We start from the raw sequence: 26,545 nt of genomic DNA, 5'->3' as shown, positions 1-26,545 counted from the left end.
GGGAGCTTCCACAGCGGCCAGCAGGTGGATGAGGGAAAGGGGAAGTAGGAGGAGGAGAGACCCGAGGCGGCCGCGGGTCCGAGTGTCAGGTGAACTGAACATCAGGTAAGAAGTTATGACCTGCAGTCTATCTGGGTCAGATATAAACCAAGTTAAGGTGTAGTTTCTTTTCGTTGTACTGACTGTTTACAGTCAGTTACAATAACTGGTACTGCGTACTAGTTAGCATGACGGAGTTTCTATACAGCTGGGTGGGTGCTATGATGTTACTGATAGTGAACTTTATTTTATTCATAAGGTTAGTTATTAGAGTTGCCAACCGTCCCGTAAAAAAATGGAATGGTCCCTCATTCAGAGAAAATATTACGCGTTTCGTATTGAGCTGAAAAGGAACACAGTTTGTCCCGTACTTAAGCCAGGATGGAAAAAAGACACAGAGCTGGAGTTATTCTGCGTCTTTACGCGGTCAGCTGCCTCTTCTTCTCTCATTCTCTCCCCCTCCCTCTCCTGTTGCTACTTCAATCATGAAACTGATCAATGATCAGCTGATCGGCTTTTCTCTCTTGTTTGTTTATCTCCTACTTTGCGCCAGAAAGAGGAAACCAGCGGATGTCGGGCTAAACAACAGCAGCACGTTTAGGCTTGATCAGCTGTCGTTAGAATTTATTTAATATTAATTTCTAGTATCAGCTGATGTTTGCTGGAGCCACAGCTGTAAAAGCTGCTGGTCCTGATGTCGGTTTGGATTTGTGGTGAGAGGGAAACATGCAGATGAAACCAGGAGATGTCCTTACTGAATCATCAGAGCTGAACAGGTGATGGAGAAACAGGTTTACCTTTTAGGTGACATGAATGAGTTGAAGGGAAGTTATGAACTGTTTCTGAGAGACAAATAACACCAGGATCCTTTTCTACGTAGCTGACAGCTGGTAACTGTGCAGGGGCGGGTCTAGCAAAGTTTTGCCAGGGGGCCAGGTAGGGCATTAACAGGGAAAGGGGGGCACAAAGAAATACTTTTCTTTCTTATTCTCATTTAAAATGTTTCGCTTTTATTAAATAATTATCTAAATCTTACAACCAAAGTTTTTATCTGACGTAAAATGTATAGAAATCATGCATATACCAAAAAGACAGCATACATCACTGTCACACCAGCGTTTGTTTTCATTCAAAGGCTTATTAATACCTGGTGGGCCGGTCTATCGTCAAAATGCCCGGGCTGATTTTTTGTCCCAGTCCAGCCCTGGGCACGACACGCAGTGAGTTAATCTGAGAAGATGCATTAAAAAAAAATGGCTGGGCCAGCGGTGCACATCGCAAATTAGCTCGCATAGACACATTAGTTGTGCCGCTTCTTAATGACGGTATCTTAGCTAACTCCAACTACCAGATTCAGCTTGTAATTGGCTAAAAATAACTTAGCCTACCGGTGAGAGGGACGTTGCTAGCTGGCAGTTTTTTCAAGCGATGTTGAATTTTCCACATTCTGACACTTCAAATGCTTCAGGAGCTGTCCACTCAGCGCAGCATCAGCACCACGGACATACATGGATACATCCGTAGACTCGAGACAATTCACAATGTGTTTTCGGGACTTTCAAGTGTATGGACCAATGTTTTCTTTTCTAATCAAACCAGAAAGCTTTAATGAGCAGCTGGGTTTGTCTCGCATTAAATGGCTGGACACAGAGGACATCGAAATGCAGCTGATTGAACTGAAAAGCTCGACTCTGTGGGAGTCAAAGTTTGCAGAACTACAGACGCAGCTGGAATCCGCAGCTGTGTGTGTTCATGGAGCTGCATTTTCACCTGCTGGACATCACTACCTGACAGGTTTAACTGTCTTCAGAACATTGCAGAGGCCTTATTGACAGTATTTGGCTCTACATATCTGTGTGAGCAGATTTTCTCTCACATGAGTGTCCTCAGGTAGTCGTCTGAATGCTGGACACTCGGAGACCTGTGTCTCTGAGTGGGAGACCAGAGATCACATTAACATGTGTGTCTCTGTATTAACAAACATGCCATATTGGCCCAGTTTATTTTTCTTATCATTGTTGTGAGGAGACCATAAATAGCATTTGGATTTTCTGTTGTACAGTTCATTTGCTGTTATGGAGTTCTTGTTATGGATAAAAATGGTCTTTTTTTTGGTTTCAAAATAGCTGATAACTATTCGCTGATAGCTGCCAACATCTGCGAACAAATAAAATTCTATAAAGTTGTTCTATATAATGTGTAACTGTTAATATGGAGCGTTATTAAATTTATTGCTAATGAAATCATATGGCACATTCACTTCTGAGGAAATTTTAGATGGCACTCATCATCAGAAAGGTTGCCGACCCCTGCCTTACAGTATAAAATGCCTTAAGGCGACTGTTAGTGTGATTTGGCGTTATATTAATACTGACTGAATTGAATTGATTTTAACTGAAGTCTTTACACATTCCAGAGAATTACGCTGGAGCAAAAGTGAGTAAACACTGACTCAGAATGATCTAATTGTCTTATATTAAATGGTATTAGAAACTGTCATCCACAATACGCATGTTTAGCTGATTCAGTACAGTTTATTTTTATCCATTATATACACACGTGCACAAACACACACAATTAATGTGCATTTCCTTCCTTCCATTGTCAAAGAAACAGTAAAGGCCCAATCAAGTGGCTTTATTGTCAACTATATACAGTGGTACAGTACACAGTGAAACGAGACAGCGTTCCTCCAATGGTACCATGGTACTACATATAACAAAAAATCAACACAGGACTACATACGGTGCAAGTGTGCTAAAATTGCAAAAAACAGAACAGAACAATACTGACACAAGACAGTGCAATAGAAAAGTGCAACAATGACAGTGGGTTGTGCAAAAAGACTGAGCATTGTGCAAAAGTACTTGAGGTATGGAATGTATAATGGTGTGTGAGTGTGTGTCAGTCCAGTTACTGAGTGTTCAGGAGTCTGATGGCTTAGGGCAAGCAACTGTTTCGCACCCGAATGCTCAGGTACCCCTTGCCAGACGGCAGGAGGGTGAAGTGTGTGTGTGAGGGGTGCGTGGGGTCCTCCGCAATGCTGGTGGCTTTGCAGCTGCGATAAGTGTCTGTAATGGAGGGGAAAGAGGCTCCAATGATCTTCTCAGCTGTTCTTACTATCTGCCGTAGGGTCTTGCAGTCCGATATGGTGCATATGGTGCATTTTTTATACCAGACAGTGATGCAGCTGCTCAGGATGCTCTTAATAGTCCCTCTGTAGAAGGTCGTGAGAATGGGTCGTGGGAGATGAGCTTTTCTCAGCTTTTGCAGGAAGTAGAGATGCTGTTGGGCTTTCTTAGTTATGGAGCTGGTGTTGAGGGACCAGGAGAGGTTCTTTGCCAGGTGAACACAAAGGAATTCGAGGCCCTTGATGACCTCCACAATGATGCTCTCCTGAAGTCGACAATCATCTCAGAGACAAGTTGTTGACTCTACACCAGTCCGATAGCTGTTGCACCTCCTCTCTGTATGCTGACTCGTCATTCTTGCTGATGAGACCCACCACAGTCGTGTCATCGGCAGACTTGATGATGTGGTTCAAACTATGTATTGCTGCACAGTTGTGAGTCGGCAGAGTGAACAGCAGTGGGCTGAGCACAGTGCTCAGTGTAGTAGTGTTGGAGATACAGTTACCAAGCTGGACTGACTGAGGTCTGTCCGTCATAAAGACCAGGATCCAGGTGCAGAGGAAGGCTGGCCCAGCAGGCTCAGTTTTCAGTTAAGGTGCTGAGGAATTATTGTGATGAATGCTGAACTGAAATCTATGAACAGCATTTGTACATACATGTCCTTGGTGTCCAGGTGGATGAGAGCCAGATGTAGAGTGGTGGTGATGGCATCATCTGTTGACCGGTTGGGGCGATAGACAAACTGCAGTGGGTCCAGTGCGGGTGCCAGCAGGGTCTTAATGTGCCTCATGATGAGTGGATTCTCTGGCCGTGCGAGCACTTTGCTGCTCTGATGGCTCGAGATGGTTTGATCCTCGCTGTTCTCAGGGCTGCCTTGTCACCTGCTCCGAAGGTGGAGTCTCAAGTCTTTATTAGCTCATGCACCTCTGCAGTCGTCCGCACTTTCTGGTTGGAGCGTGTTATGATAATCTTGGAGACAGTGACATCACTGATGCACTTGCTGATGTAGCTGGTCACAGATGATGTGCACTCCTCCAAGTTGGTGCAGTCGCCATTTGTTGCAGCCTCCCTGAACATGTCCCAGTCAGTGTGCTTAATACAGTCAGAGATGGCTCCTGCACACCTGGTTCTCACCTGTCTCAGAACTGGTTTGCAGTGTCCGACGAGTGGCCTGTATGCCAGAATTAGCATAACAGACATGTGATCTGAATATCCGAGGTGGGGGCGGGGCTTCGCTCAATACACTCTGGGAGTGTTTGTGTATACAAGATCCAGCGCATTTCCCCCCCTTGTCGCAAAGTCCACATGTTGATGTAATTTCAGGAGCACTGACTTGATGAGAATAAATAGTCCATCGGGGTGTGAGTTCTGCAGCTCGCTGATCGCCCTGTACAGCTCACAGAGCGCCTCTTTAGCACTAGCCCTGGGTGGAAAGTACACTGCTGTAATGAGCACAGTAGTGAATTCCTGAGGTAAATAAAAAGCTACAAACCAATACAAACCAGCGATGAGCAGTAATTAGAAACTAGCACAGAGTTCTTGGACCATTCCATGTTGCTGTAGACACACAAGCCACCACTGCAAGTCTTACTGCACAGAGCTGCATTTCTGTCATCACAAAAATTAGGTGAGCCTGTGTAGCTGAATGACAGCGTCTGGAACTCTGTCACTGAGCCGTGTTTCTGTGAAAACAAAGATGCAGCAGTCCCTAAATTCACGCTGTGTGGTCCACTGCAATCGGATGCAGTCCAGTTTATTGCCCAGGGAGCAAACGTTTGAGAGCAGGATTGATGGGCGGGGCAGCTGGCTTGGATTTGCTCTTAGCCTTGCACGGACCCCATCATGTCAGCCGTGCTTCCGCTTCTTCGCACACTGCTTTCGGCGACCCATTCCTCTGCCACCGGCATCAGGCGACGCCAAGGACTGGAGGCCTGGTTCCGTAGCAACTCGAGGAAGCCCAGTGCCTCCAGAAGTTCCTGATGATGAAGGTCAGTTTTTGTATAATGCTTGTAATTTTGGAATCTTTGGCATGGGTAGACACGAACACCTTTTGTTCTGGTGTCCATGTGGCTCGGAAGTCACGATGAAAGGTGATAAAAAAACGCAAAAAAACAGCACCATTTAATCTGCAGAGGCTGCTGCGGGCTATTTGAGACAGCTCTAATCTCAAAACAAGATTTAAGCAGAGTCTGAATTTTGTTCCTAGAGGAGCACAAATAGCGATCAAGGTTCTATAAAAAAGAGAAAGATTAAAAAATTACTGATAAATGTTAGCAGTTGCCTGTGAAATGTTTTAAAAACAACCAATAAAATAATCAAATCGCTAGTGGTCAGTGGTCAGAGTTAGAACCAAGCAGTAGAATTTTAAACTAACTGAAATATATGTCTCATTTACGTTAGTAAGTAAAGTGCTTTACAGTAATTAAGTCTGAACATGATGAACCTGTGAATGGCCATTTTTAAATATGTGAATGAAAGAAAGGGTATTATATCAGAGCTCATCCTAAGCTGAAGGAGACAAAATGACACCACAGTCTGAACAGTAAAGGGGAGCCGTAAATCAGAAAGTTTTCCCAGATTTGGAGCTTCTTGTAAATAGACAGCAGCCATAAAACAAACAAAATGGTAAATTTTATAGAGTTAGCTGTCAATATATGTCCACACCTATGTAATCTTGAGAAGGCTGTAAAATGTTGTCCAGTAACAGTCAGTAATTCAGTGACTCTCACTTCTGTCTGATGACAGCGATACCAAACTGGTCTGACACTATCTGCCCCACTATGAGGTGAGTTGTTGAGGATATTCTGAACTTTGTTTTCAGTAAGCACGGCTGTTTTTGCTGCTGTGTGCTTTCTTTAAAGTTGAGCTAACATTACTGGACATTGAGTATTGGCTTGTAATGATGGGATAATGTTAGCGTTTAACCAGCTAGTGTTGTTATTTAGCCAGCTTGCTCTCAACTGTCTAGAAGGTGACAGGAGGGTCGCATGTCCAATTCCTGACAATGAGTAATTGCAATTAATCATGTTATTGTACGTTAGAGCTAGGGGTGCAACGGATCAAAAATCTCACGGTTCGGATCGGATCACGGTTTTAAAGTCACGGATCGGATCAATTTTCGGATCAGCAAAATAGAAAAAAAAAGACAAAAATTCTACTACGCCGTTTACTTATTTAAGTATTTTTGCCTATTAAAAACATTCAACTGAAGACTCATTCCACGCACTTATATAAAAACAAATTAAGGTGCAATATGGACATTATGGACCATGCTGGGCAGCCTCTGCATCATCTGCACATGGCCATAAACAACCAGAGGAGTCTGTTCAGTGACAGGTTGCTTCTCCCAAAGTCAAGGACCAGCAGACTTAAAAGTCCTTTGTCCCACATGCCATCAAACTATTTAACTCCTCGCTGGAGGAAAACGGGGACAGAGGAGGGGGAACAAGTAAGCTGTAGTGCCTTTTCACTGTGCAATAGTTTTTGTTAATATCCAACGGTGCAATAGACTCACAATACTTGAAATGTGGCGTTCCTTGTATCCTTATTCCTATTTATTCTATTTATCCCTTTTGTATACTCTGTATTTATAAATGTGTAAACATTGTATATTTCTGCTCACATTCTGCAACTTCTGTGGGTGCTGTGCTACTGAAACTGAATTTCCCGGAGGAACCCACCCGAGAAATAAATAAAGTTTCATCTAATCTAATGTAATCTATAGGGCAGTGCAGGGCTTTGTAGCTACCACTCCGCTGTGATATAACAGGCGGTCACGGTCACGTGGCTTTCCGTTGCCCTGGAGCTCCACCCATTTGTAGTTGGAGCAACAGAAGATGCCTGGGACAGTTCAGCCATAACTTTAAACTTCTCCTGCTCATACATGCTTGGAAGGATCTTGTCACTGAAGTGGACGCGCATAGCGAGATATCATAGCGTGGCTCAAGCACGTTCATCACAGTTTAAACCTTGTTTTGCACAACAGACGACGGCCTCCGTCTGCAGCTAAACACCCCATTAGCTTTTAGCTTTAGCCCGGTCGGACTGGGCAGCAAAGGGCTGCTTAAATGCCATAAACTCCTCTGCTCCGCTACTTGGACCGCTTAGCGCCACCGCTTGACAGACTGACGCCGCGCACCATACACATACTTTTTTTTCTTTTTCGAATCTTCGGATCACGTGCGTACCGAACCGTGGAGTGGGATCGGTTCGGATTTCGGATAAACCGTGATCCGTTGCACCCCTAGTTAGAGCCCTGAATTCAGTTTAGGAGATGAGGCTTGATGTGAAGAAGAAGAGAATGGCATTTTACCCAGATGCCGGTCACGTTGTCTCTTTGGTGAAGGGAACTCCTTCTCAAATGATTTTGCTTCTGTGGCATTCCAACACCTAGGAGCTCTCCTGTCCTCTGCCTTTGGCATACTATGTATGTGGCAAGTCTTTAGCTGAATACATGTAAAACATGATTAGGTAGGACAGCGATGTCCATTACAGCCATTAAGATTCCGGGTCCAACATGACGGCTTCCACAAACTAGCACTTGCTCTTATGTATTTTAATTGTTGAAAGATATAATTACAAATGAATTAATGTATATTGATGAGTAAAAGATTATTTTTTTTCAATTAAATAACAATAAACAACTCACTGTACCTTTAACACAGAAGTAGGAAGCATGTTTGTTGTAACATTCAAAAATGTGCACATTTCTGAATGCTACAACAAAGTCACGCACACTTACACGTGGCCTGTAAAATATATAAATTTAGAAAAACCAAGCACTCAACATGAGCAACATAATGACTCATCTACAAGAGTTAGAGCAGGTTATGTGGTTGTTCTTTATTCTCTGCTACAGGCTAAATTCCATGTAGTTCCACTTTACCTGTTGTTGTAGCTTTTATGTTGTAGGATGTGTCATCATGCTTTCCCTCTCTCTCCCTTGGCAGATCTAAACTGACATGTTTTTTTCTGGTTTCGTTTGGAAAAAATAATCTTCTGTTAAATCAGTCTGGGGTTTTTTTTTTTTTTGCTGTTTTGAATTTTTTCTGATTGGCTCTAGGGCACTGAGAGTGTACATGTATTAGTTTGGCCTTAGTCCTGTGTTGAATTTTTATTATTCTTGTGTACTTTTATGTAAGGCCTGCACTGAACGAACAGCCTAACAACATAAAAAAAAGCACAGATTTATTTCTTTTGAAGAAATAAATAGAGGGTTAGACATTTACTTAAGACATTACATTTTGTTTCAGTGAATATGAACAACTAATTACATTTATTTTATTTGTCTTTTGCTCCTGTGAGAACACTGATTCTTTGTTTGCACATTTGTATTTATAATAATAATTTAGACACACATAACCATAAATAGCAAAAAGTGGACAGTTTTTATATTGAGAGAGGTCCATGTGCCTATATGACTACAACAGTGTGGTCTTCAGTTATATAATAATTGTATAATTTGAAATTCACTGTGGTGGTGTACTGAGTCAGAACTACAAAAATGGTTTCCTTGTTGGACAAATTAATTATTCTGGTGCTGTAATAATTCCAAGATCATTTCAAAAGTGAGATGTCTGAACTTAAAAATGTGTTATGTTCATTGTGATTTTTTCCTAATTGACTTCTATTGTAATATGGAGTACATCTTTTAGCATTAATTCTTTTCAAGTTTCTAGTGTTGTAGAACTGTGTTTTTATGTTTAAATTTTAAAATGCATTTACTAAGTAGTTCCACCGTTAGCAAAAATGTTACCAAATGACTTTTTCACCACCAACAGCACGACTGAAGATACTGACTTTGCTGCTAAGTATGGATATCAGTTCTTGTAAAGCCATACTGACTGTAAAAACAGATTCAATATGAACTCCCTTATATTAGACAGTAGAAGTGAATTTTAAAAAGGTGTGACTTACACACCATCTTTTTACTGAGGGTATGCACCACCCATAAGCCCTGAAGTCCTGGCACCAAGGACACTTTCTTTGGCAGATTAACTTACTTGTGATAAGAGCATCCCTCCTCTATCCTCAATTGTCTCTACCCCTGTGAGTCTCTCTGTCCTGCCTCTCTGCTTGCTTTGCAATCTGGAAAATTCTGGTTTTAAAAATACTGCAAGGCTTCCTTTGTTATACTAAGCCCGTTTTTGTTCCCCCTCTACCTTATTTATTTTGTTGTTCTCCTCAAATAACAGCAGGACTGGTCTACGCGAGCTGGAGGAAAAAAGGAAAGGAGTGTATATAGTTTAGGGGGAGAGGAAGCGGCTGCACTGTCAGAGCGAGCAGGGAGAAGGAGAGGATGGCAGAGAAAGTTTACAAGGCGTAGTTTAGGAGGAAATGCGTGAGAGAAGCCGGGGAATCTGTGGTGGCCAGCTGCAAGAGGGGAGATAGCGGAGAAAGGCTTTTAATTCTCAATCCCCACAGAGCCTTTGAAAATTACCAATCTTCTTATCACAGACGCAGGGCTGCTTATGCAAATTGTTGTGGAGTGGAACGTTTAAACGGAAAATTACTCGACAGCATTTTTTCTCTTCCTCTTCCCTCTCCCTCTCTCTTCCACACAGAAAGCCTGTTTTGAGTCTCAGATAAGAAGATGAATTGCTCTCTCCGTGCTTTGAAGCGCGTCAGGATTTAAAGACTCCAGCCTCGGCTCTGGTCTAACGCCACTGCTCCCGCTGCCTTTGTAGCAGGAAACAGGCTGGGAAAAAATGGGAGAAAAAGCATTTCAAGACAACATAGATTCTCTGCTCCAACACATCGTCCCCGCCTGAAGAGACGAGAAGCAAACATACATATATAGATATGTACATATTCCCTAACCACTGCTCTTCCCTCCATTTTGGTGAATATTTTTGCTTAACACAAGCAATACTCCCTCAGCCCCCCCAACCAGATATGGCAAATAGTTGTTGACATGGATGTTTAAAGTTTATGTTCTCTTTGGAATGAATCCTCGCCTTGTTTGAAATGTAAATTGTACCACAAGTAACAGAAAAAATACATTGAAAACAGTATTAATACACAATTAGTTAAACTGTTAGCTAAACACTTAGTTAAAAAAGAAAAAAAGGTATTCATTATGAAATGTCACACCTTTTCTTGTGCAACTGGACTTATTTATTTCCACTCTACACAGACTGCTACAGTACTTTACTATATAATGACAACTAAATAAAAACATTTAATTAGACTTTTTTTTAAAAAAAAAGAGTGTCAATAATTATTTTGAAGAATAACATAAGGGAAAAAATGTTTCCTCTGTACCATCAGACTCTACAGTCAGTAAATAAAGCAAAGACAAATCAAAACAGACAACATACTAACTGTACATTATAACAAACATATAATTTACAGAAAAATTTGAATCTTGACTAGCTTTACAGGTACTATTTATACTTATATGTACAACTGACATAATGGGTATTAATTTCATTGCCATTACAGAATTACTAGTTCCTAGTTTATATGAAAACAAAAGAACCATTGTTTTTAATAATATGACAGTCAAATAAATTCTGAATGTGTAACATAAAGTAAAAACTGTTAAACAACAGACAACATAGTAAAATGTTAAAGATAGTAAAATGAACATAGTGAGTAACATCCCATTAAGGAGAAGCAATCAAGCTACACCTCGTTATACATCATCGGTAATTACAGAATCATGTAATTATATCATATTGCCTTAAACAGTGTTCATCTTTAATGCTATATATAAACCCTGACACTGCAATTAAAACAAAATGTCAATTGATCATTTGAAATGATCATTATTAGAACATTAACTTAGTCTGTCGCAGGGCTGCACTGTAACATCTTTGTGCAAATCAGGTTCCTTTTTTTTAACAGCTGTTAATTTAATATTTACCTTTCTAGCTGCTTTGGAGTAAAGATATAAACCTGCAGAATTCATTCTGGCATATTTTTTTCTTTGTGTTATTCTCTTGATTTTAATGTTAAGCAACGATATGAGTGGTAAACGAGATAATTAATAGATCAGCCTGAGAGGCTGAATAAGTTCAGGGGAAAAGCAATGCAGCAGGACCATTTCTATTCATGCATTTTATCAGTATTTGTTTGTATGACCTGGAATCCTCTTTTTCCTCTGAAGCTCTGTTGATCTCATTTGGCTGAAATGCCACTTTCTTTGTTCCTCCATGTGTATTTTCAAAATGTCAGTTGTTGTTTTTATTCATTCATGTTCTAAGTGCATTAGTTGTGCGCTATGGGGTTGCTTTAAATTAGCTGGGGACGGAAAAGCGCGCGTTGTGGCTATGTAGTTATTAAAATGGAGCTTGGCCTTTACATCAGTCAGTGCACCACAATGACATTGGCGAATGCTGTTTGTGTGGAAAAATTATTAAAATCGTGTAGATATGAATGTTGTCACTCTTATGAAATACAAATGTTTGGTTGAATCAAAGCTGTCTTAGAAAAACAAAAGCTGGCACAATAACACACATGAATATTTAATGAGAATCCAGTAACACAGTCTTCATGTGCACTGTAATTTCTAATTAGTTAACCTTACTAAGAAAAATCATGCCCACTGCTACCCTTAAGAAACAAGTGAAATAGAATACAAAAAATGTGTTGTACTAACAAAGTATTTTTATTGTAGTTTACACTCAAGTTTAACAAAAAAAATTGTATTGAATACTTAATATTTTAAGACAGAGGTACTCTGTACTAATGTGGAAGTTCCTGTAACATATGAATTATTAGTTGCATTTATGAAAACCAAGTGCTACTCATGTTATTCAAATGCCTCAGAAATCCATAGAGATCAATAAAAACTGGCACATTCTCCTAAAACAGTCACATATACACAATATATATAATAAAAAATAAGTAAAAACACAGTTCAAAGTACAGTAGTATGCATATTTTCTTTTTATCCATTCTAAAACATCTGACTCTAAAAATGTAATTTACAACAGTGGAGGCATCAGTAGAAGGCCAGTATGACAGTGACATGTGACATTTCTGGTAGGATAATTTGCACTCGGCCTAAATGGCAGAAAACAGATTTGGTCTGTCAACGTGGCGTTGTTTATGTATAAAAAGTCACAATGATTAGATTAATGTTTGTATGATTTGGTGATGAACTTCTACACAAACAGACTGGTCAGACATTTATTCAGTTACAGTCAAAAGCTTGTAATTCAAAAAGTTTGCAGATTTTTAGAAGTCTCTTCTGTCTGACTCTACTGATCAAGATGTCAGTGGAGTCTTGATTTTAAAAAAAAGTTAAAAAATAATTGGAGAGTGAACTAGATCTTATGATTTCTTACTGTTTTACCTGTTTAGATATTATCTTTAGTTATCATTAGTTAATATACTGAGTTTAGTAACTGACAAAAGTTTCATGGTTAGACATGAATGTCAACTGTGATTTCGTGCTTCCTTTTTTAACTTTGCAAAGACAATGGAAATGCCAGTACAGTTAACAGTACAGTTATTGAGTGGAGATGGGAGAAACCACAGGTTTGTTATTGTCAACACCAGTGGACTACAATGTGTCACCTGATAAAATACTGTAAATTTCCAAGGTCATTGTATTTTATAGTATTTACATTCTCAGATGTTCTACTTGGGTCAGTTTGTTTATCCGTCCATCCATTCTCTTCCACTTATCCTTTTCAGGGTTGCGGGGGGGCTGGAGCCTATCCCACCTGCCTTAGGGCGAGAGGCAGGGTACAGGGTATGTGTTAGCCCTGCAACAGACTGGCAGACTTGGTCGCCAGTCTGTTGCAGGGCTAACACATAGAGACAGACAACCCTTTGCAATTTAGCAGTTTAGAATGACCAATTAACCAAACCCCACTAACTGCATTTTACGGAGTACCCAAAAAGAACCAAAGCAAACACAGGAGAACATGCAAACTCCACACAGAAAGACTTGATGGTGGACTTGAACTCAGGAACTTCTTGCTGTGAGGCAACAGTGCCAACCGCCACCACACTTTACTGCCAAAACATGTCTCAACATATTTATCCAGCAAAAGATAATCTAACTAAATAACTTTTTTTTTATTATAAATGTAACAGTAACATAACTCCACCCACTAAATTCCCTTTTCTCTCCACAGAGACAGCTGAGGAAGAGGAAGTGTTACCTCCTATTGGTTGGTGCCATCATCCTCACCATCCTCATCATTATCATAGCTGTTTCAGCAAGAAAATGAGGTTGACCACTGTGGTAAGAGCCATCATCCACAACATTACACTGCAGTCAGGTACATGGCATTGCCAAATCCATATTATTTTCAATTCAGTTTTATTTATACAGCACCAAATCACAACAACAGTCGCCTCAAGGTGTTTTATATTGTAAGGTAGACCCTACAATAATACATACAGATCACATGATCCCCTATGAGCAAGCACTTTGGTGACAGTGGGAAGGAAAAACTCCCTTTGAACAGGAAGATCTCCAGCAGGACCAGGCTCAGGGAGGGGCGGTCATCTGCTGCGACCGGTTGGGGTGAAGAAGGAAGACAGGATAAAAGACATGCTGTGGAAGAGAGCCAGAGATGAATAACAAGTAATGATTCAATGCAGCGAGGTCTATTAACACATAGTGAGTGAGAAAGGTGACTGAAGAAGAAACACTCAATGCATCATGGGAATCCCCCAGCAGCCTACACCTATTGCAGCAAAACTAAGAGAGGATTCAGGATCACCTGATCCAGCCCTAACTATATGGAACTCCATAATTAACCTTAGGAGAAGAGGACTCTCCATTTACATGAACAGATTTGAGCCTATTAGATAGATATGATACAAACCACTGCAGCACAGTACCTGTAATACCTACAGCGTATATGTCATGATCCTGGGTCCTTTTGACCCAGCGTTTTGTGTTTTCTATTATGGTACTATGGTTTCTGTTCCTCCTCGGTTTGTGTTCATGCTTTTCTGCCGTGCATTCCTGTGGTTAGTCCGTGTCTTTACATGTATGTGTTCCTGTTTTATTTTGAAGGTCTTTGTCTTATGTCAGAGTGTCCTGTTTACGTTCCCCCACCTCGTCAGCTGTTATGTCTCCCAGGTGTGTTCCCTCCTGTTTCCCATCCCCCTGATTACTGGTGTGTATTTATTGTGTGTGTTCACTCGTCCTCGTTGCTGGTTCGTCTGTGTTGTTTCCCCTCAGTCTCCCTGCGTCTCTCCGTTTGTATTTCCCCGGACCTTCCTGCACCTTCGTTTCTGGTTTGTTTTGTTAGTTTTACCCAGTTTAGGTTTTCCGGTTTCATGTTCACCCGCCATTGCAGTTTGAACCCACTCCTGTAAATAAATACTCACCTGCACCAGAGCTGCTGCCTTTTGGGTCCTCTCTACAAACTCCACACGCCTGCCACACCGGGTGTGACAGTATAGAATAGAATATTATGGTCAACGGCATCGAACGCTGCACTGAGGTCTAGCAGGACAAGCACAGAGATGAGTCCACTGTCAGAGGCCATAAGAAGATCATTTGTAACCTTCACTAAAGCTGTTTCTGTGCTGTGATGAGCTCTGAAACCTGACTGAAACTCTTCAAATAAGCCATTCCTCTGCAGATGATCTGTTAGCTGTTTGACAACTACTCTTTCAAGGATTTTTGATATGAAAGGAAGGTTGGAGATTGGCCTATAATTAGCTAAGACAGCTGGGTCTAGAGATGGCTTTTTAAGTAAAGGTTTAACTACAGCCAGCTTGAAGGCCTGTGGTACATAGCCGATTATTAGAGATAGGTTGATCATATTTAAGATTGAAGAATTAATTAATGGCAGGACTTCTTTGAGCAGTTTTGTAGGAATGGGGTCTGAAAGACACGTTGATGGTTTGGAGGAATTAATTATTGAAGTTAACTCAGAAAGATCAAGTAGCTGTAGATAATGTTACATCTGTGGGATGATTATTGGTAATTTTTTCTCTAATGATTAAAATTTTATTTGTGAAGAAGTTCATGAAGTCATTACTAGTTAACGTTAAAGGGATTGTTGGCTCAGTAGAGCTCTGACTGTTTGTCAGCCTGGCTACAGTGCTGAAGAGAAACCTGGGGTTGTTCTTATTTTCTTCAATCAGTGACGAATAGTAAGATGTTCTGGCTTTATGGAGGGCTTTCTTATAAAGCAACAAACTATTTCTCCAGGCTAAATGATGATCCTCTAAATTTGTGACACGCCATTTCCTCTCCAGCTTACGAGTTATCTGCTTTAGGCTACGTGTTTGAGAATTATACCACGGAGTCAGGTACTTCTGATTTGAGGCCTTAGTTTTCACAGGAGCTACAGTATCCAGAGTAAATGCGTAGTGAGGAGGTAAAATTATTAACAAGATAATCGACCTCTGTTGGAGTAGCGTTCAGATAGCTGCTCTGCTCTATGTTGGTACAGGGCATTGAAGATGATAACAGTGGGTGGATTATATTCTTAAACTTAGTTACAGCGCTTTCAGAAAGACATCTACTTTGATAAAGTCTACTCCCCACTGCTGTGTAATCAATTATTGTAAATGTAAATGTTATCAGGAAATGATCAGACAGCAGAGGGTTTTCAGGAAACACTGTTAAATGTTCAGTTTCTATGCCATATGTTAAAACAAGATCTAGGGTGTGATTAAAGTCCTGGGTGGGTATATTTTCAATAATGGCTTCTATTGTAGTTAGGCGATGCATAGAACTGATATCTTTCGTTTTTTTGAAGTCATAGAGTCCTTTCACTTGTGATATGTGCACTTATGGGTGGGTGGCGACCTTTTCCCAATGTGTGCTTAACATTAAAGCTGCATTATGAACAACAAGCACTAGTCATTGGTTTGACACATTAAGTTTAAAATAAGCTGTTTGCTGATTAAATGTTAAGGGATAATATGATTTATCCATGAATACTGGTCAGGGTAAACTAAACCATTCCATTTTGTGTAAATTGATGTGAATAGAGCTCAAACTGTGCGATTGTGTGGTGTAACGTGGTGTATCAAAATGGTTCATGGAAAAAAAAAACTCAATAATTTAAAACAAAATGTCATTTGATCATTTGAAATGATCATTATTAGAACATTAACTTTGTAAAGTTCATGGGAAAAAATTATAATAAAAATAAATAAAAAATAAAATCATTCTCATAAATTCTGTCAAATAATTTTTGTTATGTTCTCCAGAAAGCCCAGTGGACGTGGGGATGTAACAAAAGAAATGTCTGGGTTGAAAATGGATACAAGGTGGCAAAATTAGGAATAAAATAATGGTTAATAATTAATCTAAAACAGAAAAGTAAAGATAACAAAACCTACATGTAGGACACAAAAACCATAAGCCAAAAGGTTAGGCAAAGCACACTCCTATCCTCAGGTGTAATTGGCCACAAGCACACACAGAGCTCACAGAGCAAAGGTACACTGAACCTCTCATCTCCCTGACCTCAGAAACTCTTAGCCCTAATTACAGAGTGATATCAGCTGCAAAGACAGCAAGTCATACCCACAGGTGCAAAATCACAGTAGGTACAGCCTAATTAAACAACTGTGAATGAATAAATAATGTCTTTAATATATAGGAGATAACAGCATCTGTTTAAATAAATGTTGAATAGCCACTATGTACACAGATGTTATGGTTGGGTTAGGGACAGAAAAACTATGTAAAGAATTCTGAATAGAGAACTATGACAATATTCATTTAACACCAATGCCTTGGCTATACCCTCAAAAATAAATGTATCTACTTAATAACAGTCAAACAGGGAAACACCAAGTGAGCTGCAGTTTAAATGTCGACTTAAACTAATTTCATTACCTGTACGTTTTCCATTAATTCTGTTCCAAAAAAATAATACAAAATGTTATATTTAATAGAGTCTGGTGAAATTAAATGTACTTGATTTGAATGCATTCAGCATGGTTTCCTTAAATAAACCTTTCATTTATATATTTCAGATGCATTTACTCAAATATTGCTTCTTAGGAGTGAAGAATCATTTGTTCCACTGATGTAAGTGGATTTAAGAGGAAGTGTAATCTGCTTTCTTTCCATTCTCCTTATGGCAAAATATGTTTGGGGTTTTTTCTTTCTTTTTTCATTTTCTGTTTGTTGGCTTTTTTGTGAGTATTTGGTTTTAGGCCTTTTGGTTTTTCAGAGCAGATGTTGGAATAAAAAAATATTTCTTAGGAATCATATTAGGAAAAAAATGTGGGGTTTCTTTTCACAGCCAGCACTTACTTATGGATGAAATTAAGGAATAACCTAAAATAAAAGCACCACTGCTTCATTTTGCCAGTGAGCTGCATGCAGGAGTTACTCTCCAATATTAGTATATTACATTACATTACTCTCCAATGATAGCTGACAGTTTCAAACTTTACACCTCCCATTCGTCCTTCCTCCAAAGCATGGAGCTCAAGATCATGGTTTCCTATATTGATATGTTTATGGGGACATGACGATTTCTGATGATTGAATGAGGGTTGGCTAGTCTTACTGTTTTGTGTGTTTTAAGAACTGAAAACACACACGCACACAAGAAACAACAAAAAAAACGCAGACTTACCAGGATTAGTCAATAACGGATGAATCAGTTCATCTTGGATCTTTTAACCAATGTACAGAAAATGGGAAAATGGGACAGTGATTTTAATAAGCCAAAACATCCGGGCTGCTTTACCAAGATAAATGCTCAAAACAAGGCTTTCCTTGTCTATCTAACCTGACTAATGAGTCACTGCTGTTAAAAGTGCATTATAGTTGGGATCCACAAACAAAAAAGAATTTACTTTCTCTCAATTATTTGCATGTGAAAATTACAAAGTAGGAACCTTAACACACCGCACCTTTGTGTAGGAGCTGGAAACACAGTTGTGGTGTGTCACAGTTTCTGTGCCTCCACCCAAAACGCAGAGTGACCGCTTGCCCATGGCATTCTCTAACCATGCCGATACCTGCAGAAACCCGATGTACACTAAGAGGCAGAACAGGCAAGTGAGTCAGTTTTCCCCCTGAAGTGTCCTTCTGCCTCATTGCCAGCAGAAACTGGTTTGAGATATAGGAGGAGATATATGGGGGTAAGCTTTTAAAATGGACTGGCTTCTTCACCAAGGAAATATATATAGATTTTGGAGTTCACTGGTATCATGTTCCTGGTTGAATAAAAGTAATTAAAGTAATACTTTCATGATTTTTGTTAGTTCAGATTCAAGTTTACTTTCTATTTTATAAAAATGTTCAGGTCATAAAACCCTAACACATGTCTGAGATTTATAAATAACTGTTAAGTCGAGTTTTATTGTCAACCCAACAAAATACACTAAAGTATACAGTGGGACGAAATATCGTCCTCCTAGATCAAAGGTGCAAACTTGTAAAAATAAAAATGAAAAAAATCCAATATACATATATACAACTTTACAGAAATAAGATAAACTAAGAAAAACCACAACAGTATTGTACTTGAGTAGAAACAGAATAAGAATAGAAAAGAATGAGAATAAATCAATTTAGGACAATTTTATGCCCCCGACTTGGTGGGAACAGTCCTTCCTCTTTCAGTACACAAAGCAACATCCATTAAGACATTGAGGACAGCTACAAGTACCTGGGAATCCCACAGCTAATGGGATCCATGAAGAGGCTGCTAGGCAAACCGCAACCACGAAATACCTGCAGAGAGTGAGGCAAGTCCTGGAGTGAGCTGAATGGGAAAAACAAGATCTCGTGCAATCAACACAGGGTGCACCCTGTCATCAGATACCCTGCTGGGATAATGAGCTGGTCAAAGGAGGAGATAGAAACCACTGACATTAAGACCACGGAGCTCCTTACAAGGCATGGAGGGTTTCACCCCAAATTCTGCACCCTGAGACTCTTTGCTAAGTGTAGGAAGGTGGCTGAGGGCTAGTGATTGCCAGAATAAAACAACAAAGATCCATGAGTAACTCAGGAAGATCGGCACAACTAATCACTTGCTTACCTCAGTATGGCCTGGAAGTCCTGAGGTCAAAATGGAACCCGTCCCCAAGAGTGGTTGAAAATGACTAGCTAAGATCCTGTGCGACCAGATTCAGACAGACCCGAGCATGAAGGATTAATCGCCTGCAGAGCAAGTGGGGAATATATATGTTACTTTTAATGGTGGCTCATCAAGTTATGCTCATCACTTGCTTATTTAAAATAATAAAAATGTAACAACTGTTCTCTAGAAACTATTTGACTCAAAAAAGACATTCTTGTCAGGATTATCATATTAAATGCAAAGTCTGCCAGCAAACAAGAAGTCAGCTGGCTCATGTAATGAGTCAGCTCTCCAAATTAGGACTATAAATAAACACTACATAGCAGATCCAACATGAATACATAGTTTTAAAGACTTCAGGATGGCATGCTTTTTCAGCCATTACACAGTGTTTTGCAGAAACTTGCTTGAGCACAGTTTGTCTCCCAGCAGATATCCTAAGAAGACATCTTACTTAGTTTTCATTTTTTGTGAATACTTTTACTACAGATTGCATTTTTGAAATCTTAAAAAAAGAAATTAGATCTGTTTGACCTCTTTGTGTCCACAATCATTGTTTTTGTACATGAGTCTCACATGGTTTATAATTAAATGAAAAGACAAAGGTATAAAATAAAGTTACAATTAAGAACACTATCACATGCCACAGAGACCAGCAGGTTTAATGCCTCATCAGACAGACTTTGTTAAAGATTTCTCCCAATATGTGTTGATTCCTTTGGCTGGATGATAAAGAATCATCAACATTGTTCTTCAGGTAGGGAGACTGATCCCAGTGTTAGTTCAGACAGAGTCAGGTTCAGCCAGCAGTTTGAGGAGATCAGCTAATTCCATTTGGTGGTGCAGCTGATACCATTCTCCACATCATATTAGCAAATCTCATAAGAGGTACGTTGGTGTACGCCGCATCTGCCTGCATACAGAGACTGTCTGCAAGCCACTTTGTAACACACTTCAACCACAGCTTCTCCATTTCATGCTATTGATGCTATTTCTGACTTAATCAATGCCTTATCTGTTGTCGCTGTACCTGCTCTGTTCTGTCTCCTAGAACAGAGCCATGCCACCACCAAATATAATTTAATACAGATGGAAAACCAATTTTTTGATGTTATTTGCCAAGTTTGGCTGGCAAAAAACAATATTTAGCTATTAGGCCAACCTTTAAAATACCCTATATTTTGATATTCATCCATTTGGATTTCAATATATATACAGGTTGGCTATATATAATAGGCAGGTGGTAAAACATAAAGTATATAGGTTCTGTTTCTCAGACACAGCCACTCCAAATCACCCTCTGATTCCTAATATTCAATTAGAATTAGAGATAAGACGAGATAAGAGAAGATTAACTTTGGAGTTGCTGAAGATGTTTTCTGTTTATCCTACCATTGTAAAATGGTCTTAATAGAATAACTGTAGAAAGTTTAACTTTGTTTATATCAGAAGGGTTTGTATTCCTGCATGTTTAATAATGCTGCCACATGGCATTAATGCAAAAGCTAATATAGTATGGATAAACCTAATACAGCCTCATGTCTGGAATAGCTTCTTGACAAACTTTGTTTTATTTATTTATTTTGTTTCTTGACATTCAATATAAGATGTCTCTGTTTGCATAAAGTATCGACCGCCTATCTTCTTCCAGGGATGGTGGTGGAAATCAAGTAGAACAAAGTGTTCTATTCATAAAACAGCAGGCTGCATCGATGCTGTGGTGTTGACTAGCCTGTGGTGATTCAGATTATTTTGGACAAAACAATCACAATCACATGTCTGGAGTTTTTAGGCCATCTGAACTGTGGCACTGACTTGTGAAACAGGTGAATATTAATAAAGCTTTGAACGATGGATACTTAAGTGGCTAGACATACCCAGGTACAGCAAGCAGGCTCATTAAAAGAACTTTTCAGTATTCACAGAAGTCAAAGCCATTGTCCAGATGGCCGACTAACTTCAGACATGTGATTGTGTTGTCCAAAATAATCTGAATTTCAGTTTTATAACAGCTAGAATAGACAAAAACTTAACCTAAAAATACAGATGGAATCATGCTGATATTTTGCAAACTGAATTTTACTCTTAGAAAATTTTGAAACAAAATCCTGAATCTTTCAATGTGCCATTTTGTGATGAAGTGCAATGTACAAACACTCTAGTAACCATAAGATGAATTCTAACACCTGTGGCTATGTGCAGAGATCCTGTCAATACTGTGGCTATCACAGCCCTGTCATTCTGTCTCATAGTTTCAGTGCCTGTTCTTCAGTTATTTTGCTGACTTTTCTGAGAATAAACACAACTTTGCAACTCATTTAGATGCGCTAACAGGTGCTTTGTAGTATACGGTAACCTTCGTTGCTTCTAACCTTCTCCGTGTTTGAAATAAGTTGATCTCACAGCACAGCTGCTGACATTAGTGTTTTGTTTATATTGAAAAGAGTATGCTGTACTGGCTTTATCTATAGCTCAGCAGCTTAGTACTTGCTTTTTATTAAAGTTTTTACTTCAGTGAGATAAGTGAGCTAAGAGCAGCTAACATAGTAATTAAAAAATGAAACTTACAACCTTCAGGAGTTAATTATAACTAAAGGGGGGAGTTCGTTAATTTGTTTTAGAGCCACAAATTTAGCATAGGGAGCAGGTCAGGGTGGATGGAGGGGTTGACAGATCATTAGAGTCTTCTGGTAGCTTTGTTTCTTCTAAACATGACTGTTCCATAACTTTAACCATGTTTAATACTATAACCGTGAATGAGAAATGATCAAAAAGTTCTCCAAAGAGGTTGATGAAAATCAAAACTTTGCCATAGAAAAGTTGTAAGAGGACAAAAATCAACTACTGAGTCAATTCACAAAAGGATTTTGTAAGTCAGGTTTCAGAGTTTTCAGTTGTCACCCAAAGGTAGTGCCTCATCCTTGTTATTTCCCTCTCGGTGACTTTGTCCACTTCCTGAGAATGAAAATAATTCAACAGATCATCGTTTTCATGCACAGGAGGAGACCCATCACCCAATACAGAAGCAAAATGCAAACGATTATATTGCCACACTGAAAACAGTCCTAGGTGCCTAAACCAAACCAAAGCTTTTGCATAGCTTTAAAAAGGTTAATAAAATAAAAGGGTTATTGATTTTTATCCTGGTGTTACACTGGATAGAACTTCAGCAAAACATTTTCCTTCAAATCAACTTTGAAGATTGCTTTTAATTTAATGTCAACACCAGGTCAACCCCACAGGTCTCAATATGGCTATAGATGTCTATTCTTTTTGCTACCTTAATTTTCTAATCTGTTTTTCAAACCACTGTTTTTTCCTTGTGTTATAAGCTGTTCAAATGTTGTTTTGTTCCCCATATTTTATTTTCACTACAGTAAAAACAAAACAATCAAATTTAAAGGTTTACAATACTCGTATTTTTGCGATTGCTTTCTGACAATTAAATGCATTTCCATCTGAAATCTCCTTCTGCTTTATTTATTCAGCTCTCAGATTAGTGGCTCGTCATGTTTATGGAAATGCACCAAAATCTTTGTTTTAGCAGATGAGGCAGGATTACTTACTTTGTGTGTGTGTGTATGTGTCAGCGTGCGAAGCAAGGGAGAAGAATAAGTATCCCTGTGCCCACTGGAGGGAAATAATAACATAACTCTAAATTCTCTGAACTCTGAGTTTAGCCCAAGTGACTGGGTTTATTGAAATAGCACGGCAGTCAGAATACCAGCAAAGTCAAGAAGTTCCTTTTCTAAAGTTTGAAATGGTCACCTGGCTCCAGCTCCATCAAACGCAGCGGTATCTGCAGAACAGTTAAATTTTACTACCAAACTATAACATCACAGTACAAGTAATTTTAGCACCAGAAAAATTACGTGAATTATCAGTTAATTACCTTTAAAATAAAACATGATCCTTCACAGTAGTAAAATAATGGAGGTTTGGAAGACTGAAAACACCAAGTCATGAGAGACTGATTTCATGGAAACATCAATGACATATTCTGATTGCCAAGTGTTAGAGTTGGGGTTGACATCATCACTAATGATAAATTTGAACTTGGGAAGTAAAAGGGATAGTTAGACATAAAGTACACATGGAGAGGGTTAGATGAGAGGATTGATACTAAGCTCAAACTGGTATTCATTATATGAAAGCAGAGGCAGCAGGTCTTTAGCCTAGTTAATTGTGGTTTTGGAGGGAGTTCTGTGTCGGGTAGATTCTTTTTTTTTTTTTTTAAGAATTTGCTAAAGCTTTAGTTACTTAGTAATCAGAGTCAGAGATAAGCAATGTAATGTCCAAATTCCCATATTCCATGGTTATAACAAATTAGGCATATAAATGATCGGAAGTTGATGTTCACTATAACTTTCAAGATGAGGTACTGATACAAGTGAAGGAGGCCATCACTGGGGTGGTGGGTATCATGTTAGTTGGTAAAATCAAAATCAAAAAATAGCATTTGTTCTTGCAAATGGACGGCAACTGTCCTTGCCTGTTGTGACAGTCAGTTAAATTATGAAAGTTTGCTTTGTGGCAAAAGTTCATATAAAGTAAGTTTAAACAAAACTTTTCCTGAACCTTTAGTGGCATGCACCTTAAAGACATTATTGGTAAAATTAAAAATATTAGTAGTAAAACAGCTGACTTTAGAGCTTTTAACAGAGTGTCCTCTTGTCTTTGGAACTCTCTCCCACATTCACAACATTGATTCTGTCGGCATCTTTATAACCAGATTTAAAACTAATAGTGTGGTTTTAATTTTATGTTGCACTGACATGTAATTATACTGTCACCAACTTTTGGCCCAGATGTTCTTTATTATACACACCGAAAAATTGAAAATTAATTTCTATGGAGAGAAATCAGCAGATTAAATTTTGCAGTTACATCACACACTGCCACGAGACTGTGCTGTTCATGCAGACATGTGACAAGCCTCTTAGGACTACACCCACTTACTGGTCATCTAACCCATCTGCCTAACCCCTCTCCCACTCATGTCTCATTAAAAACTAAATGAATGCTAGCAGGTGTTGCTTCCCATGTGTCAACCAACAAGACAGACTGTCATGAGGCTTTTCTGTTTGCTATTAATTACTGTATCTTATTAATAATTATTCTTGATAATAAAGAAGCACTTATTGTCCTTAACAAAAAAATTAATTAAGACATACTATTTGTGTTATCACATTATACTGTGAGCCCCAACTTTATTTATATACAGCAGCCTGAGAAGCCAGGCTGTTCTGCAACTTAATTTAAGGTTTAAATGAACTCAAGCTTTATTGATTTGTTTAGTTTTTGCTGGTTTGTTTGTTTGTTGGAGATGATTTTCTTTAATATTCAACTTAAGCATGGATGGAAGGAGTCTAAACACCAAGCTTAACAACATTATTGGTAAGTAAGTGTAAGCCCATTGGCTTTAATGATATCTCTTTGATGTTAATGTCAATATCTTTGACCTTTTAAACTAAGGAGTTTCTTTCAATCATTTAAAATGAATGATGTAACACATTTAAAAATGCTGATTTTATAAAATAAACTCACCACAAATTAATTCTTTTGGAATATGCAGTACTCTGAAAATCCTGCATTTGAGTTCCTTTTTTTGCTGAACATTTCTTCAGATTCTCTCCTCCATTTATTGTGAAGGTGACTGATATCTTCATTATAACTATAATCCAGATAGAAGCTCTGTTAAAATGAGTGACTGACCACTTCATTGCTCAGTGAGCTCTCTCGTGTCCTGTCTCGCGCTCTTATGAGCCTGTGTCCATCTCAATGGTAGATTGCAGCAATTAGGCTCAAAATCCCAAAAAGAAGTTTGTGGTTTGAGCAGCAGTTCCAACCAAGAAGAACAAAAACAAGGTTAAAGAAAATTGCAATGAATCAATGAAAGGATAAAGTAGATCAGGGAAGACAAGCTGAACAGTTATGAAAAGTATAAAAATATTGTTAATAAAAACCAGTGATAGCAGGAACTTAAACACAATATGTCATCAGTGACGACCCGTGGCCCACATCTTAATTCTATTTTTTAGACACAAGCAAAAACAATTTTTGGAAGAAACAATGTAAATAGTTTTTGATGGATACCAGCCAGAATTTTCTATTGCCAAGACTTACAGCCAAGACAAATAAAGCCATATTATGAAGCCATTTGGTTAGGGTCATCACTGATGAGGACTGAGACCGAGGGGTTTTTACAATGAGGACAAGCGGAGCCTTTATACACATCTGAAGGATAAGGGATGAAACCTTGACTGGGATTCAAATGAAAATCATGAAACTCATTATCCGTAGGGATGGGTACTGTTTAGGTTTTATCCGATACCGGTGCCAAACCGGTACTTTTGAAACGGTGCCGGTGCTTAAACGGTGCTCAAACCGGTGCTTAAAGAATGGAGAACACAAACTTTGTCCAAAAACCTCTCATGTTTAACTGTTTTCCACTTTTTCCTTGGTCATTTTAGCCTTTTTGGCCAGGGTGAAGGGAGCATCTGCCATCAAACAAGAAGACAGCCGCATGTAACTACGACGGTGTTTGCTAGTTCACCTTACATGCATTAATGTAATAATGTGGTTAGCCTACTCAACGTTAATTACACACGAACAACATGAAGCTACTCACGCAGAGGAGAACGGCTGCTGCTGCCATCATCATCCGTCATCATTTCTGCTACACTGGCAGGGCTAGGGACCAGGACTCTCCGCTTCGGGTTTTTGGGGGATGTTGCTAACTCCGGGTCTGATAACAGGCACCACACCCGCAGTAGATGTGCTCGGTGTGAGGTCTCGCAGCAAGCTATCAAATACGGTGCATTTCTCGCCTTTAAAAAAAACACTATGCGTCGCCAGGTGTTTCATCAGATTTGAGGTGTTACCTCTTTTGACAGTATCACAGTATCAGCTTAAAGCACTTGTTGCAGGCTGCTAAGTTTGCATCTTTTGCTGTGAAGTACAGCCAGACTTTGATCACTTCGCCTTGGGCATTTTTAATCTGTAGCTCTGCTCTAAAAGAACGTACATACCTGGCCCCGCCTACTATCCTCGGAAACGTAAAATGATTGGCTAGAATTGGCTCAGGAAAAAAAAAGCACCGAAATAAAGCGCCGAAATGTGCGCTGCTTTTCGGTCTGGTTACTACCGTTTATGTCAGGACACTGGTACCCATCCCTAATTATCCGTTTAAGAGTAGCAGGCAGATAAGAAAGAATTTAAAAACATTTTGGTAATCTTGTAAAATCTATTCCATCAAGTTATGGCAAAAAAATGTAATAGGCTGTCTTCATTTATGTTGGAAGTGATAGCAGAGCTGTACGTTTTAATTTTTTCAGAAATCTCTCAGTCAGAACATGCTATATCATGTTTAGGTGGTGTTGGGAAATC

The 26,545-nt window shown here is 39.2% G+C and overlaps 1 protein-coding gene across 3 annotated transcripts in view; it reads left to right on the top strand.

The window, feature by feature from the left end:
- tsnare1 (T-SNARE Domain Containing 1) overlaps positions 1-26,545 on the top strand; it is a 241,031-nt gene that overhangs the window by 177,304 nt on the left and 37,182 nt on the right. For 2 of the 3 annotated variants that reach the window (XM_031749703.2, XM_039620210.1), the window contains exon 11: positions 13,262-13,371. The exons of the other annotated variant lie outside the window; for it this stretch is intronic. In XM_031749703.2, the coding sequence (XP_031605563.1) occupies positions 13,262-13,357 (96 nt within the window). In that variant the 3' untranslated portion in view covers positions 13,358-13,371. The remainder of the gene's footprint in view (positions 1-13,261; positions 13,372-26,545) is intronic. 3 annotated transcript variants of the gene reach the window in all.

This window comes from Oreochromis aureus, linkage group 11, assembly GCF_013358895.1.
Source record: "Oreochromis aureus strain Israel breed Guangdong linkage group 11, ZZ_aureus, whole genome shotgun sequence".
Taxonomy (NCBI): Eukaryota; Metazoa; Chordata; class Actinopteri; order Cichliformes; family Cichlidae; genus Oreochromis; species Oreochromis aureus.
The sequence above is the reverse complement of the archived record's forward strand: the minus strand, read 5'-3'. Positions and strand labels throughout refer to the sequence as shown.